The 16788-nt window shown below is 36.2% G+C and overlaps 1 protein-coding gene across 2 annotated transcripts in view; it reads left to right on the top strand.

The window, feature by feature from the left end:
- Nucleotides 1-16380, top strand: part of RICTOR (RPTOR independent companion of MTOR complex 2) — an 85947-nt gene extending 69567 nt beyond the window's left edge. Inside the window, exons 31-38 of one of the 2 annotated variants that reach the window (XM_065860422.2) lie at nt 295-1324; nt 4800-4977; nt 6249-6333; nt 7634-7867; nt 9325-9477; nt 10191-10314; nt 11238-11376; nt 11545-16380. In XM_065860422.2, coding sequence (XP_065716494.1) covers nt 295-1324; nt 4800-4977; nt 6249-6333; nt 7634-7867; nt 9325-9477; nt 10191-10314; nt 11238-11376; nt 11545-11619 — 2018 coding nt within the window. In that variant the 3' untranslated portion in view covers nt 11620-16380. The remainder of the gene's footprint in view (nt 1-294; nt 1325-4799; nt 4978-6248; nt 6334-7633; nt 7868-9324; nt 9478-10190; nt 10315-11237; nt 11377-11544) is intronic. The other variant, XM_071802616.1, reaches the window with a different exon arrangement.
- Nucleotides 16381-16788: the final 408 nt, after the last annotated feature.

The raw sequence follows: 16788 nt of genomic DNA on the forward strand, positions 1-16788 counted from the left end.
TAATTTTGCTATGGATATTTCGAATTTAAATCCAGAAATATACCATATTTAGATATTAAAGGAGCGCATTGCTTGTGATCCTAGTAGCTGGATATTTGCATTGAAATAAGATAGTCTGGCTTTTCTTTTGAAGCAGTGAGACCTTTAGCTCAGGTACTCCTCAAGATACTTAATTTACAGTAAATTGTTTAGTCTTCCACTTTGGCTTCTATAGAATTGTGTGCTTTTTCGCAACAAGTTTATATACTTTAAAGAAATGTCCATTTTCAGTGACAAACTCTCATATAATTTCAGGTATGTTCATCATGGAGGATGACCGTTTTGGTAGTACTTCTACTAGTACGTTCTTCCTAGATATTACTGAAGATACAGAACAAATATTCTATGACAGACCTGGACCTTCAAAGGACAAAGACCGTAGTCCCTTTCCTTTTTTTTCTTCTAGTAGACTTGTGAAAAATCGCATTCTAAACTCTCTTACTCTGCCTAATAAAAAACACAGAAGTAGCAGTGATCCAAAAGGAGGAAAGCTGTCATCATCTGACAGTAAATCAGGCCTGAGGCGAAATCGTACAGTAACAGAACCTTCTGGTAGCATAGATTTTCCTCCTGGGGAAGAAATCAACCCTGTATTCAGAGTTCCTAAAATCCAGACTTTACGATTAGAAACTTCTTTTGTTGGAAGTAAGCACACGGAAGATACTGATAGTACCCCAAGTATTGGAGAAAATGATCTGAAGCTGCCAAAAGGTCTTGGAAGTGAAATTCACCGGGAAAACACAAGCAGAGAAAGGCTAATAGGGGATGGTACTACACAAACACATTTCAAGAGTCGTAGCTTAAGTTTTAATACAGATACCACAACAAGTGGGATTAGCTCAATGAGCTCTAGCCCTTCAAGAGAGACTGTAGGTGTGGACACTACAAATGCAGATACTGACTGTGGAAGTTTGAGTACTGTGGTAAGCACAAAAACAGTTAAACCAAGTCACTGTTCAACACCACAGCCTAACCACCTGCCTCTCTCAAAATCCAACTCTGTATCCCTGGTACCACCAGGGTCTTCTCATACACTTCCCCGAAGAGCCCAGTCTCTTAAAGCTCCTTCTCTTGCTACAATAAAAAGTCTTGCTGACTATAACTTCAGCTACACAAGTTCTCGAGATGCCTTTGGCTACGCTACACTAAAACGCTTACAACAGCAGAGAATGCATCCCTCACTGTCTCACTCAGAAGCCCTAGCATCTCCAGCCAAGGATGTGCTGTTTACTGACACTATTACCATGAAGTCTGGCAGCCTGGATTCTCGGCTAACCCCAAGTCGGTAAGAGGTTATTATGTGCTCAGTTCTTACTTCAAAGCTCTAAGAGCAATTAAAGGAAAGTATTGTTCTAATGTTTGGGTTTTTTCCCACCTTCACCTGAAAGTGACAGGATGATTCATAACTTCATTGAAAGCAGTATCATTGTCAAGAGAATAATGTAATATAATGAGAATTCTCAACTTTGTAAGTGCTGTCAGAGAAGCACAGCTTTCACAGCCCCTTTTTCTCAGCCCCTTTAATGCTGTTAGTGACAAAGGAAACTGTATCCTTTTATCTCATTTGTTTCCTCTTTAACTCTTTAATATTTAAATGCAGTTATATTGCTAATGTTACTAAATTTGCAATCACACAAAATTGTCCATATAGTCAGAACTATATTTCAGAACAGAATTTTCTTGATGACAGTTAGTGAGGTTTTAGGACAGGGACTCCTGCCAAGATGCTGTATTCATGTTCACTATGGCATTGAGGCCAGTGGTGAGATACTGGTACCACTGTTATGAATGTGAGTTTGGCTGCTTAGCTACAACAGAGCAAAGATTTTACTCATAGTGTTTATTTTTAGAGGGCAATGTCACCTCTTTATTTTTGCATAATACTAGATGTTCTTGAAGACTAATTGGACAGTTACCTAAGAAATCTAGCTCTTGATATTGATACCGTTCCCAGCAGCTGCACTCAGTGCTTAACGACTTTCTCTTAAAAGCTCTTCTACCAAGTTTTTCCTTTCAAATCCTCTTTTAGTTAGTGCATTGGATTTTCACATTACTAGTGAAAGGGAAAAGACGCACTCTTTCTCTATTCTTCCCTGAACATCTCTCACATGAGAGGAAGGTGAGAAGCTACCAGCACATTAGACATGCCCAGTCCCTGAACTGCCACATACCCAGTTGAGTGTATATAGTGCCTGTTTATTACTATTCATTTTTGTCCTGATTAAGAGCAACATTTATTGGTTGATATTCTACTCTGATTCTGCAGAGGTGCTGTAAAAGATAAGTTTTGTTGTCTTTGTTCAATTAAGTTAGAACTAGACTGAGTGTGCTGATTATATTAAGGATGATTCAGTAGTTAAGCTACGCTATCCTGGCAATCGGAAGTGCTGCACCAGTCCTGTGCTGGTGCAGAAACAAACTGGTGTCATTTTAGTAGCAGTACACATTCTGTTCTGGCTCTAGCGATGTACCGTTCCTTGCAGTCATGCCCCTGATAGGCAAAACAGCTTCCCTGCAGTGGACATTAATCCTGAGTCTCTGCATGCGATACTAACAGGTGCTTAGTTGTTCTCTTGTGTCAGTGGTTAGGCTCAAGGATTTGGGCTGACCTTTTTAACATGGAACTGAAATGGCCAGAGTGCTCCCATCTCTCAGAAGGTTAAAAAATTGCAGGTATGCATATTACAAGAGATTACCAGATTGTGCTGCTTACTAATGTGATTCATTGGAAAGACTATGATATAACTAGTATATGTGTTTTTCTTACTAGCTACAGCTGAATGTCTGAACTGAATAATTGTCCTTTTAATTTCAGAGTATGTTACAGCTTCTTTCTAAATATTATCCTTAACTGCTGTTTAAGTAATAAATTGGAAAGAAACATTGTCCTTTTTGTCTGCCAAGGCTAGTTTTCTGTCAGTCTTCAGAAAAACATGCTTGATTCATGCTTCATTGACAGATTAATGGGTTCATAGCAACCAACAGCTGTAAATTGATTTTTGTGATGTTTCCAGTTGGTCTTTTCATTCAAAAGGTTGAAAAACTTATTTCTTCGCATAAATTATTTTATGGGGCTAAATTTTCTACCTCTGTCTTTAAAGACCAATGGAAAATATTAATGTTCATGTTTCAAATCATGATCAGGGTTTTCACCCTGTCATCTGCAGACATGCTTTTATGAAAACTTACCAGTGTTCATCACTACTAATGAATATCTTCTAGCTTTTCCAGGAAAAGCAGGGACAACTTTTTGGGATTAACACTTCTCTCTGCAATTTTATGTAGAGAGTAACTGTAGAATGCTTTATTATTAAATAATTTGTAACTTTTTTGGGCTGCAGAATCCTAGAATCATTTAGATTGGAAAAGACCTACAAGGTTGTCAAATTCAACTGCTAATCTTGCATTGCCAAGTCCACTACTAAACCATGTCCTTAAGTGCCGCATCTACATATAATTTAAACACCTCTAGGGATGGTGACTCCACCGCTTCCCTGGACAGCCTGTTCCAATCCCTGACAACCCTTTCCGTGAAGAAATTTTTCTTAATAGCCAATCTAAACCTCTCCTGGCACAACTCGAGGCTATTTCCTCTCATCCTTTTAAAGTATGGCTTGACTCTTCTTGTAAGTCCAGTGCTACTGTCATTAGCAAGGGTCAGAATTATTTAGTAGCAATAAAAATGTTCATATCCTGTAATTTGTGTTCTATGCATTCCCATTGCATAATAGTGTTTTGAACCTTGCATGGTCAAACCTTGATAAACTAATTTCATCTCAGTATAAATCTGTTAAACCTGTTAGGGATAAGAAGACATTTTAATTGCCCATCTAAACCATAAAAATGATAGAAGATTATTTTGAAGGCAGAAAGTCAAGAAATCAAATATTTACTGTTCTTTACCTCCCATTGTATAATTATTTGCACTAATATGATAAAAATTTACTGTTCCTGAGGTGTCTCTTTACTAGGAATCTTTAATCCACATCATAGAGACAATCCATACCAGTTGATAAGCAGAAAACATTTATAGGTTTTTATCTTCAATGAGATATAAAATGTCAGGTGGACAAACATTAAATTTCCATCATCAGGACTCTAATTAGCACTGAAAACTTACTCTCGAGCCTCCCCTTTCCTATCTTGTTTTCCCAGCCTATTTCTTTGTTCTCTGGGTTGCTTGTAACAAACAGCTCTGCTCACTGTGCAGATTCAAGTTTGTTCATTGTGCATTCTTTCTCCATACTTGAGTGATCTGATGGATGGCTCTTTTAGAGTACAGGAAAAAAATGTTCCTTTTCTGCATCGCTGGTTCCTTAGCAGGCTCAAGCTCTGTGTTTGCAGGGATGTGCCTGCTCAGCTCAGATTTTATGAAAATACAGGGAAGCTGTATTCAGTGTATAGGCACATTTCAAAACAGGACAGTTAGCAGTTTAAAAGCCTGGACCTTTACTGATCATGTCTGGACTGTAAATCTTCAGAACCTGGTAACCTTGTAAGTTCCACCCTGCTATCTTTCAGATCCCTGTTCCAGGACTTTTAAAGAAAAAAAACTTTTACCCAAGGAATGGCCAAACTGTGAATTGTAGTATGAGACAGAAAAAAGCAATGAGCCTGTAGTTGTAATTTCATAGAGTAACAAGCTCTGGATACTACAGTGGGATGATGAGGATAGTCTTTGTGTCAGCAATCCTTCTTTCTTTTAATGTTTCAGAATGAGAGACATACCAAGATTGTGATTTATTATTTCAATATTACAGGTTCATGAAAGCTTTAAGCTACGCTTCATTAGATAAAGAAGATTTATTAAGTCCTATTAACCAAAACACACTTCAGCGTTCCTCTTCTGTTCGCTCCATGGTTTCTAATGCTACATATGGTAGCTCTGATGATTACATTGGCCTTGCTCTTCCAGTGGATATCAATGAAATATTTCAGGTATGTATGTGATAACCTTCTGGGTTCATTTCCATTTTCATACTGATGGATAGTCAGCTGTTGCATTTTCACTGGAAGAGATGAGATGGAGAGAAAAGAGGAAAAATGCATAGGGTTTATTTGAATGCATTTTGGAGAACAAGAGTTTCTTTTTGCACAGAATCTAACCCTATTTACAGAAAATCGCTAGTCTGTTTTGTACTATTAGGCAAATAGTGATACAAACTAGGTTAGTAGAGTGTTAAACAATGGTAGCATAAACATGCCGTTGTAAGATTTTTAGTTGACAGCTAGCTTTTACACTAAAATTAGTGCAGTCTGTGGACATTTTTTAATACTTCTTTAGGCAACTAATTAATATGTTCATTTGTCAATTATAAATGATGTGCATAGTCACACAGTTAACTTCCTGCTACTGTGATGTTAATAAAATACTACTTTATTTGTATGTATATAATCATAGTATTAAATTATATTGTCTTTACTTAACCTCACAGATATATGTATTGAAGTTAAAACAAATTATTTTCTTTTAAGTGTCTTATCAATTGCCTTCCTCTTTCTACTTGGTTTAAACACACTGATGCATCACAGGGTTTGATATTCTGTTACTTAATTATCAAAAACAGGACATGGTCTGTGTTAAAGGTAATTTGGTGGGCTTCCTTATCTTTAGTTTACTTAGTTTTTGCCTTTCAAACCTAAAGTACTTTCTTAATTAATCTCAAAAAATTACTAAAGCTGGAGCAAAGGCAAGATTTGCTGTCATACCTACTGCTATTCCACCTTTATGAAATGGCTAATTTTTCTTTCTTCATGGTCCTTGTGGCATATCTGTGTTGCCTCATATATTCTCTCTCACCTCTTTTTTGTAGAGTTGTGGCATGTCTTCACTTTACAGCTTCTTACAGACAACATTTTAGATGTCCTGTGTGTTTTTGCACTGTTCTCCAGAGATCTTCAGTAGTGTATAGTGATATGGACAGATCATTAAAAGTCACTTCTGGGTCACTGGTTTCCTTACAGCCTATCGCCACTGTTTTAACATTTACTGACTTTTCATCAGCCTTCCATAATAAATATTCATTTACAAATGTATGTTTTTTCTCACTTTTCTTTACTACTCACGAGCCATTCTTCATTTCCTCCTCTAATTAGATCTTTTTCCTGAAGTGAAAAATGGACAACGCTTTATTTCATCATAAAATCTATTTTTCCTTAGTGTGTAGTTACCACCTGTGCTACTCTTAATTTTCACTTGAATTATCCAGGTAAAGGAAACTCCATATTTCCAGAAGAAAACTTCACCTCCATTTGATGACCGTGGAACCAGGGTCTTTGCACCTGATGCAGGAGGTACTGGTTTTGTTCTTCTTGTGTACCTTTCTGTTATTTATTTGGACATTGGGTGGTGTCTTGGTTTCTTTGATTTTTTTTTTTTCTATTTTTTCTTTTTTTACAGAAAGGGTTATTTTTAGCTGTTAAGTTTTGAGAGCTATGTTCTGGATTCAGGCTAGCAGGTCACTACTTCCCTCTTCTATTTAGTTTGAGATAATGTGATGTTACTTCAAAACAAAATAAGCTTAATCTTGTGCTAATAAGCAGTGGGGGAAAGTCTACACATCTTCGATTATAGTATGAGCTAATGCTAATTGATTATTGAGCTGTTACATTTTTACTTTCCTTCAATTACATGTGAATTTATAGGAACCAATAAAGGTGTTAGGTGTATATTTCAGAAAGTAAATTTTGTCTTTCTATGATGTTGCCATGACAGTTGATCAGCAGAGGTGACGACACATGATACAAGAGAGTTGCAGGTGCTCTGTAATGCCTGGCGTTTTCTGGAATGTACTTTCTTTTTTACTCCAGAGTAGTCAGAAACCTGTAGGATGTCAATGTGTGTCTTTTCAGTAGGACAACTGGAAAAGATGCATTGAAACTGGTCCTAAAGTAGTGTAGGATAGCTGTTGTCTTGCCTGCTGGTTAATTGGAACTTTTTTACAAGCACTTTTTACATCCAAAAAGACACACCTTACTGATTTTTTTTTTTTCCTTTTATCAGTGTAATATATAAAGTTGATTTTCCTGAAAGTGTGTTTCTGTAGTTTGCTACGTTTTAGCATAAAGTAACTCTTGTCAAAAATTGTATTTGTTGGTATTTTCGACGCAGGAAAGACCATGTCACTAAAGTGTCTTTGGCTTGTTTCTGCATTGTTGAGTCTAGTTTACTCTTATTACAGGCACGAAGTCATGGTTTTTTTAAATTGTGTTTGTGTTCATTGGTGCACATGTCATTTAAACATTTGTTATGTTGTTGTACTAATCTTGTTTGATATTATGAAAATTGGTAACATGTTAGTGTTACACGGGTATTGATATCATGTCAGGATTTACCACCTATCTTCTTACAGTATGTGTGTACAGCTTTAGAAGTTGAATTCTGTCCTTTGTAATGTTTTGCTACATAGGGTAAGCCAAGACTAAAATGTGATGTCTATTTTGCAAATGGGAGGTTAACCACTCAAAAAAAAAGTTTCTAGATCTTCCCATACATACCCTCCCCAGCCTTAAAAGGCTTAAGAGGGAAAATGTAATTGAAATAATATTGGTTGCATGGTTTGTCTTTTTCTGATGTCTGATTGCTTATCCTCAGGTCTTCCATCAGGTACAAGTGATGTTGTCAAAAGCCCTTTCCAGATGCTCCGACAGCAGATCAGTCTCACAGAAATAATGAATACCAGCCGTTCGGATGCCTCTCAGTTTTTAGAAGATACAGAGGATACGGGGCTACAGGAGCACACAGATGAGAACTGCCTTTACTGTGTCTGTATTCAAATACTGGGATATCAGCCTAACAACAAAGTGAACTCTTCATATAGTCGTACAGGTTAGTGTGGGGACGTGTGATAGAACTAAATTAAAATAATGGCTTTTGTTAATTTTTTAAAATTGATGAATCTGTAAGGTTGTTCTTTTTTCTTACTGACTTTGAAATTACTGACCTTGAAGTTAATTCTCCATGATAAGCTCACTGTGCAAGCAGTGGTATTTCTACGGTCATTTCCAGCTTTTCAATTTCTGCTGGTGTTAGTATGTCTATGTGCAAACGTTGTGGGTTTGTTTTGTTTTGTTTTTTTAAATCTTCCTTAGAGCTTATCAAAATATAAAATCTGAAGCCATAGTTAGTACCTGAAGTCTATGTCCTGAAAACTGTTACGTGCTGGCAAACTAATGAAAAGTCTGACTTCAAAGCAAATCTGTAACATGAAGCAAAAGAAAGGAGATCTGAGGAGTCTGAAGTTGAGCAGTAATTTCTGGGTTTTGGTCACTTTTCTTCGTATTTTGAGATTCAGATCAGACTCAGAATTACTTTTTTCTAACCTCTACAGAGCTTGCCGTTACATGCCTTTTTGCAATGTCTGTAATAACAAGATAATCCAGTCATGGATGCTTAGTAGGAATTGTCATCGTTTTACAACGGTGTTGCACATTCAGTTAGTAACACATAAAGAGTACTGTTGGCAAGGGGGATGATGTACAAAATGTAAGGAACAGCCCGAAGAGCTGAGTTGGAACTTGAGTTTGGTATCGAGAAGAGATGGATGGCAAACAAAATCACAGTTGTACCCTTCCAGTACCATAAAGAGGTTACAGGTGCAGCAGAGCACACAACCAGGGGAAGGGAGACCACAAACACATTCTGTAGGAATAGAAATTCCCCTTGAAGGTAAGGGGAACTCTTTGCAGTGTGACCTGATCTCACTTTGAGAGTCAGCTGTTCTCAGCCATTGGTTGAACTAGGTGGTCTCCACAAGTCCCTTCAGACCCATGTTTTCCATGGTTCTGTTGACTGCACAACAATTAACTTTCAATTTTATATTCATCATCTAAATGCTGAAGTCCATGGATAGTGAAACCCCGCAGAAGAATCTTTACTTGCCATGTCTTTCCACTGACGAAGCCAGAGCCCTTTTTATGACACCTGTGATAACTGTATGATCAAAAAAGTTACGGGTATGCAAGAGCATCTTTATCATGTTATGTGCAATAGAGCACAGACATATCAATAAGAGCTCTATGTGTTATTACAGTTTTTAGACTTCTGTCGATGTCAAAAGGAGATGATTACTTTCATTCAAATATTTTAAGATTTTTTTAAAAAATCATTTTTATACATTTTGAGTATGATTTGTCTAAAATCCAACATCTAGTTTCCAGCTGGTGTATATTCACAGTACGTCGTGCATCGGTGTCTTGCGTGCTTAGGATTGTTGAAAAATAAGAAAAGCATTTAAAGTGAGGAAAAGTGTGAATAATAAAGATGCATCATCTTATTTATGTCAGATTTTTCAGACATTCCATATACTGACTGGTGTGGGCAGACCATACACAATCACTTAGATGTGCATTCCTCCAAATTTTCTGGAATTTCAGGCTGTAGTGATGCAGTATCCCATGGTTCAGCTGGCAGCACCAAGAGTACAGAGCTTGTATTAGGTAAGTTTGAAAGCCTTATGATTAGTAGAGACTATAACTCTTAAAGTATTTTTTTTAGCTATTGTGGAAAAATAATATTTTATTTATACGTACTGAAACAAAGTAATGCTCATTTCCATTATTATTAAAAAAAAAAAAATCTGCCTTTGGATGATTTAATCAGTATACAGGAAGGCAGTTGTGTTGTCCAGGGTTATCACAAATGGGAGAATATACTTTTAAACTCTTCTCATTTTGCTATAAGGCATTTCCACAGGTTATTAAATACCTCTGTGTCTGTCATTATAAGCAAATTGATTGCCTCTTTTCAAAATAAAATAAAATACAATTTCTATAAGGAAAAAGACATTTTCTAGGCTTGTATTTTACATTTTGAATTATCATAAATTCTTATGAAGCATCTGGAAATGGAATAGGTAATCACTCAGTTTGCGACATGATTTAGTGGTAGAGACAGCACTGTAGTTGAATCTCGCATATTTTTCCATTTATTAAATGGTAGCTTACCTTTTTAAAATATTTCCTTGTTAAAATTACTGAAAACTAATTTTTTAAGTTTTAATTTCAATGGAAATACTTATTGGTAGTTCAGAATACATACGTAAATGTGTGTGTCTGTGTGTTTATGGAATGCTAAAACAAACTTACATGGAATAAGATTACCGTGATCAAAGACTATTCTGTTTAAACTCCACACTGTTTGTTTTTCCCAGGGGTAAAATCAATCCCAGATGACACACCAGTGTGCAGAATACTTCTGCGGAAAGAAGTCTTACGTTTAGTTATCAATTTGAGTAGTTCAGTAGGAACTAAAGGCCATGAAACTGGACTCCTGACGTAAGTTAAATACATTTTAGACATTTAGTTTTGTGTAGTGTCTAAGATCTCTGATAGTGATTAAACTTATTTCTGACTTCTCACAAAATTGTCAAGCAGATGTGATTGTGGGTTACTGGGAATAACTGAATATAATGTAAAAGCTAAGCAAGGAATTTTATTTTTAATTTTTTTGCTCTGTCTTTAATTTCTTACTCTTCCTCAGTCCTTTTAAAATCAGTAATTCAACTGTAGTGATATTTCATTACATACCCTGTATATCATTCCTCTTTAAAAAAATAAACAATTATTTTCAGTTATATTTGTCAAATAAGTATATATCAGATAAGCAGAATAACGAAGTGAAAGTACCTTCTTGAGTAACACAAATTTGAGTAAGCATACAACTACTGGAATTAATTTATAGAAAAAATTGTTAAAAATATAGGAATATAAACTGACAGATCATATATTGTAATAAAACCTGAATATTTCTGGGCTAGTGCCAGTTGAAACTGTTATGCAACTGCTCAAAGAAAATGCAGAAATGCTCATTTTAGTGTTAAAAATGCTTACAGCTAATTAACTTAGCTTTTCCATATTTTTTATTACTATTGTACATGTGGATGCCAATTCTTTGCTATACTGTTTTCTTTGTACATTTATTATTTTAAGACTAGGTAGTCTCAGTGATTCTGTACAACTTTCAAATTATATGTTCTGTTTCATCTCATTAATATAGATTTCTTCAAGTTTGGAACAAAATAATACTGTCTGTTCTGATTTTCTTGCTTTGTCAGATCCAGAATTAATAATGCCTGTTACTAAATACTTCTAATCTGTTAATGATGACAATCAAAATCTAACAGAGCAGTTTTTAAAATTATGGAAATCTCTTCAAGACTTATAAAATTTTGGGCTTTTTTTCCTTTTCCGTTTTTCAGAATTAAGGAGAAATATCCCCAAGCATTTGATGACATTTGCCTTTACTCTGAGGTGTCCTACTTGTTAGCACATTGTACATTTCGACTTCCATCTAGAAGGTTCATTCAGGAGCTATTCCAAGATGTACAGTTCTTACAAGTAAGTGCAGGGTTCAGATGCCTTGGATGCACCGAAATGTGCCAGCTGGGTGCAGGTTTCTTGTTCTGAATAAAAGATATTTTCAGATATGTCCTAAAGCAAACCACTTTATCATGACTCTCCAGCAAAATCTCTGACGTTAATATTTAATGTGTCTTTTTCTTTTAGATGCATGAAGAAGCAGAGGCTATTTTAGCAACACCCACAAAACAGCCAGTAATCGATACATCAGCTGAGTCCTGACCTCTGTCTCGTGCCGTGTGTTGCATATAGACTTTCTGAAATCTTCAGACAACCTCTGACTGGATAAAAAGCTTGGAGCATCATCTTCCAGACCATTCCAGAAGCTACTGGTACCTGAAGACTGAACCGAAACTTTTCCTTCCTCAACCAATTACCCTGTCTTTTGAGCCCTTTGGGGATTTATTAAACATTACCATAGTTTTAATAATAGTAATTACCAGTATATGCAAGAGCCGAGCACTGAACACCTCCACAAGTCTTCATTTCATTTTCTACCATAAATTAAAAAAAAAATAAGACAATGTGCAGAGACATCTTCTTTGATTGACTTCCAACTCTGTTGCAGAGAAGCAGAACGATGCCTTGTTTTTTAACCCCTGGATACCAGGAATAGGGGAGATGAGGGTGCGTTCTGTTGCCAGCAATGGGGAGCCGCACTGTAATTGCGGACACCAAGGGGATTAATGTCAACCCTTCTCTGTTGGGTTTTGTACTGTTTATAACACTACTTGGGGGTTTGTAACTTCAGACAGAAAGAAAAGCCTCTGTCAATCTGAGGTTTCCTTTAAGTTATTTTAGTATTGCTATAGTTGTAAGTCATTTTATTAGCAGTCTCTCCAATTTCATTACATTTATGTACGTGTATCTTACCTGAAGCAGTTAAGGATTTTCACTACAGTTTGATTTTAAAAATAACAAATAATTTAAACTTAAAATGCTGAAATCAGATAGTTTTCCCTGAATTATATGCATGTGTTTGCAGTTTCTACACTCATGCTCATATTACAAGTGTTGGTCTTACTCTTAACTAAAATCCTTTAAAAAGCATGATTTGTATCAGATAAATTAATATTGTATAAACTAAACCTAAAGACATTTAATCATTGCAGCTTTTGTGAGAAGAAATAATATGAGTGTTTTCCAAGTTCCATAGAAACAGCCTTTTATAAAAACAAAGGTTTATTTGAATTTTCAGTGGATGAGTGATCAAGCATCATAGTACTAATATTTGTAGTGAAAAGCCTTAAGTACCAAATTTTGGAGCAGCAGTACTTATAATTTTATATTGGTGTTTAAGACTTGTTGCAAAAGTTAAATGATACAGTGACTGTTAATGACTGAAATAGTTGCTTCTATCACATTACTAGTGAGGTTTTGAAATTAATGAGTGCAAACTCAAAAAAAAAATAAAGGCAAGAATCCCTGTCACTTTCATAATGGAGCTAAAGATTCAGAAGCCTTTCTACAAAGGTAATATAAATATATGCAAATGTGTATATACAGTAGCATGGCCACCTTTGTTAGAATGCCTGTAATAGAAGGGGTTACCCTTTGATTTTGATATAGGTGAATAATTCAGCTGGACTGTACTAAGTAGAACGTATTTTTATCCATTCACTTCTACCATTTTTTATAATTGTGAGATTAATACTTAAGTGAAGATAAGTGAAATTTATCCTTATGCTCGTAATTCTGTTCTTACTAGCTACGCTAATGGGGATTTCAATAAGTAGTCCTGTGAACAGTAAAACACGATTCCTAGTGAAATGTAGAATTTATTTGTTCTTATTGAAAGTTTAATCTTGCCACATAAGCACTGCTTTGCAGCTATCACTTCACTGAGTTCTTATGTGCACTGCATACCACCAGGTTCTGGTAAAGCAGATTGTAAGTTGCTGCTTGTAGTCAGATTTTAGTTTCCCAAGATTATCTTTTCGTGAGTTCCCACTGAAAGGAGGAGCAAAAAGAAACTGATTCAACTCTTCTGTGGTCAGTGACACAAGTAATATATCTGTGTGTTGAGACATATTTGAAATGCTCTGAAAACATACCACACCAATAACTATTGGACTTCTCTGGTCATAAGAAATAAATGTTCTCTAAACCAAAATGTCAATCACAGTAGACCAAATAGTGGTATAAACTCCAAAGGAAATAATGTAGTTTTCCCAAAAATGGGGATAGCGTATCTTATACAGTAGTTTCAAACACTACCTCAGTTAGGCTGGAGTATAAGATTTGTTTGAATAAGTAGATGGGGTTATATCAAACAACTCCATGTTATTTTCTGCAGTTAAAGCAAAATAAACAAGTTTTGTCACCTGTATTTAAAAAAAACCCTTTGTTTATTTGTTACCTGCTTAACCGATAGCACTTAATGTAGAAAGAACCATAAGAAGGCCTCTGATTATAAAAGGGTAAGCAAAAGCAGTGTCAATATACTTTTGAAAGAATGCTTCTGTGTTCTGAAGCACTCGCTTGTTTGGGGATCCGTGGCAGCAGAAACTTGATGTACAAATTATGGCTGCAAATTCAGTTACAAAACATTATTTTTCTTCTGAAAGTGTATGAGTGTCAGTAGATTTCAACAAGTATGTGTCAAGGATGTAAAGTCTGTACTGTACATAACATACAACATTTCTAGAATTAATTTACATATTTACACGTTAAGCTCACATGACTTTCATTTTAATTGACAAATGAAGGGATGCTGTTATTGAAGGAAGTTGATATTGGCCTAGTTATAAACTGTGAATGTCTAATTCTATAAATTTCTTTTTGAAAAGATCCCTTTCAAAGTTCTTGTTTTGGAGTTTTGTTGGCTTCAGGATAAGACTTCAAAAGAAAACAGTAGTAAATAAAAATTGTGTTTATATTAACCTGAATAAAGATTCTTTCCACTTTAGCTAGAAGGGTTTGCAAGGGAAGCTGACAGACCACCCGCTTTGTATTTTTGCAATCCAAATGATTGGTGATACTGTCAAATAAATGGTAAAGCTAAATGACAAAGCATACAGCGTTCGCTTACACTATATACAAATACACTGTGGTTGCTGTGGCAAAGAAAACTCCTGAGTGATTCAGTGTGCTTACACAAAATACGCAGCTGTGAGGAGAGAGCCTTTGTGGGAAGGAGAGGCTGGCTGTGAAACCAACTGTGTTTAGTCTAGTAGAGCAGCTGTTTGGTGTTCTTAGGCTGGTTTCACAGTTGGTGGAATGGCAGAGCCCATTCCAAAGAGTAGAGCACCAGCCAGAGGGCTCCCGGTCGCTTCTTTGGGGCCCTGTGTTTCTCCATGGAGTGGGGAGGAGGAGGACAAAGCTGGGAGCTGTCAGTGTCCTGGAGAGAGGAGCCTTTTCAGCTGCCTGAGATCAGAGGTGCTGAATGCTCCCAGCTGTCTTGGACATGGCTTGGAGCTGGAGATGGTGAGGCTCTGAGATGCCTAATTTGAATGTTGGGTCTTTGACGTGTTGTGTTTAGAACAGTCACTTTTCCTTGTCTGACAGTTCTTATTTGACCTGACATATGTACCCTAAATGCACTCTCATTAGGTTTTATTGTGTTTTCCCAAGACACAATGGAGTCCCAAAGTATATGGTCATTTAGGGTACAGTGCCTTGGCATACAGAGGTAAGATGCCCTTATAAATATTTCTAAAAAGGCAGCAGTGAGAATCTCACTCCTCTTTTTGTCATTTTATTTTGAAACCTATCTAGTGGTCTTGAACAAGTGAGTTGTAATTTGCAGTGAGAGACTGAAAAAACCTACAGCACCTTTACCAGGTGCCCAAAGAGAAAGGTAGCTATTCAAGAAATGGGTAAAAATTGAAGCCTAGTGAGAGATGAAACAGTTGTTGCCTCGTCTCAGCCTGTGTCCTGGTCTTGGTATTTGGCTTTTGGGACAGCTGGAAGCTGGTGCAACCTTGTAAGTGAAGGAGAGCTCAGGCTGAGCAGTCACAGTGGAGGAATTCTCGACAGGCTCTGGAGCATCTCTGAGGTCTCTCTTCACCTGGCAGGGCTTGTGCACAAGTTCTCTTGCTCAGAGCTTCCCCGGAGCCAGCTGAAAGCAAGTCCCACTAACACTTCTAGTCTCATGTGCTTATTAGAGGTATACTAGCCAAGAGTAAAATCTGAGAACTGTAAAAGACCTTTGGGAACATGCTACAACCCCCCAGCTCCCTGGTTTCTGTGTAACTCTTGATTGTTGTTCCCTGGATAGTTTTGCTTTCAACAGATCTGTATGTTCAGTAAAGTATGTGGATTTTCTTTAGACTCTTTTTCTAACAGATGGGCAGTAATGCCACAGCATGCGGAAATTGCACATTTTGCTTGAGTTGCTTTGTACACTATTTGAGACATGTAATTTATGCTAAAAAGTGTAACATGCCATTTTGCCCCTGTATAGAGTGTTTTAGCACAAGATGCAATGTTTTATGGGGAAAAAGGCAGACATTTTATAGATTTTATTGAAAAATTGTTCCAGTTCTGGGCTGTCAGCATCCCTAAAAATGCATTACAAGAGATTATCAAAATTAATCATTCTGAGGAGGGAGGGGATCAAGGAAAAATCTCAAGACTTATTCTCCCTGTCCCATGTGGTGTTTTTTTTATTTAGTAATACGCTGCTACATATTTGGAGGTTCTAGTGTTTGTAGGTCACTGAACAGACATTGAAATCTGATTTATATTGTATACCTGTAACATAAAAAGAAAAAGTATTTATATATTTTCCATAAGAATATTGCATTGAGCTGTGTATAATTTAAACAGAGGCTTGTCCCAGAATGGTATTGCCCACCTTGATTTTTTTCGTGTGTATGTTTCTTTTTTTTCTTCTTTTCCTTTTTCTTCTTCTTCTTTCATTCATTTTTTTGTTCTTTTTATGGTATAGTATGTACCGTTCCTGTCAATGGGCATTAAAAGCCTCCTGAAGCATAATCTTATCAAAGGGATGCATTGTTAATAAAATGTACTTAAACTTCTTATAGTTGTTCTGGTCTCATATGTACCCCTTAGCATAGGATTGGAATCCTATTTATATTGGTAAGTTACTAATTAAATAGAACAACCTGAAGCCTCCCAAGTCAACATTTGCCAAAATTACAGTTTACGTGCTTTGTAAGGTGTCTTATGTAATAGAAGGGGACTCTAGTAGTTTGTACACCATTTTTATTTTAAAATCTCAGCATATTGATACTGAGAATCATTTTCCAGTATGTGGTGGTTTATGTATTAGCACTTCAGCAACAGCTGTGAAAGTTATATTATAAACAAACAAAATAAGTTTACTGTTTTGAACTCATTCAACCATTAATGCAAGACAGATGTCTTAAAAATACAAAAATTATACATGCTTCTCCACCTATGCAAAAATACTTTTCTAATCTTTAT

Source organism: Patagioenas fasciata, chromosome Z, assembly GCF_037038585.1.
Source record: "Patagioenas fasciata isolate bPatFas1 chromosome Z, bPatFas1.hap1, whole genome shotgun sequence".
Taxonomy (NCBI): domain Eukaryota; kingdom Metazoa; phylum Chordata; class Aves; order Columbiformes; family Columbidae; genus Patagioenas; species Patagioenas fasciata.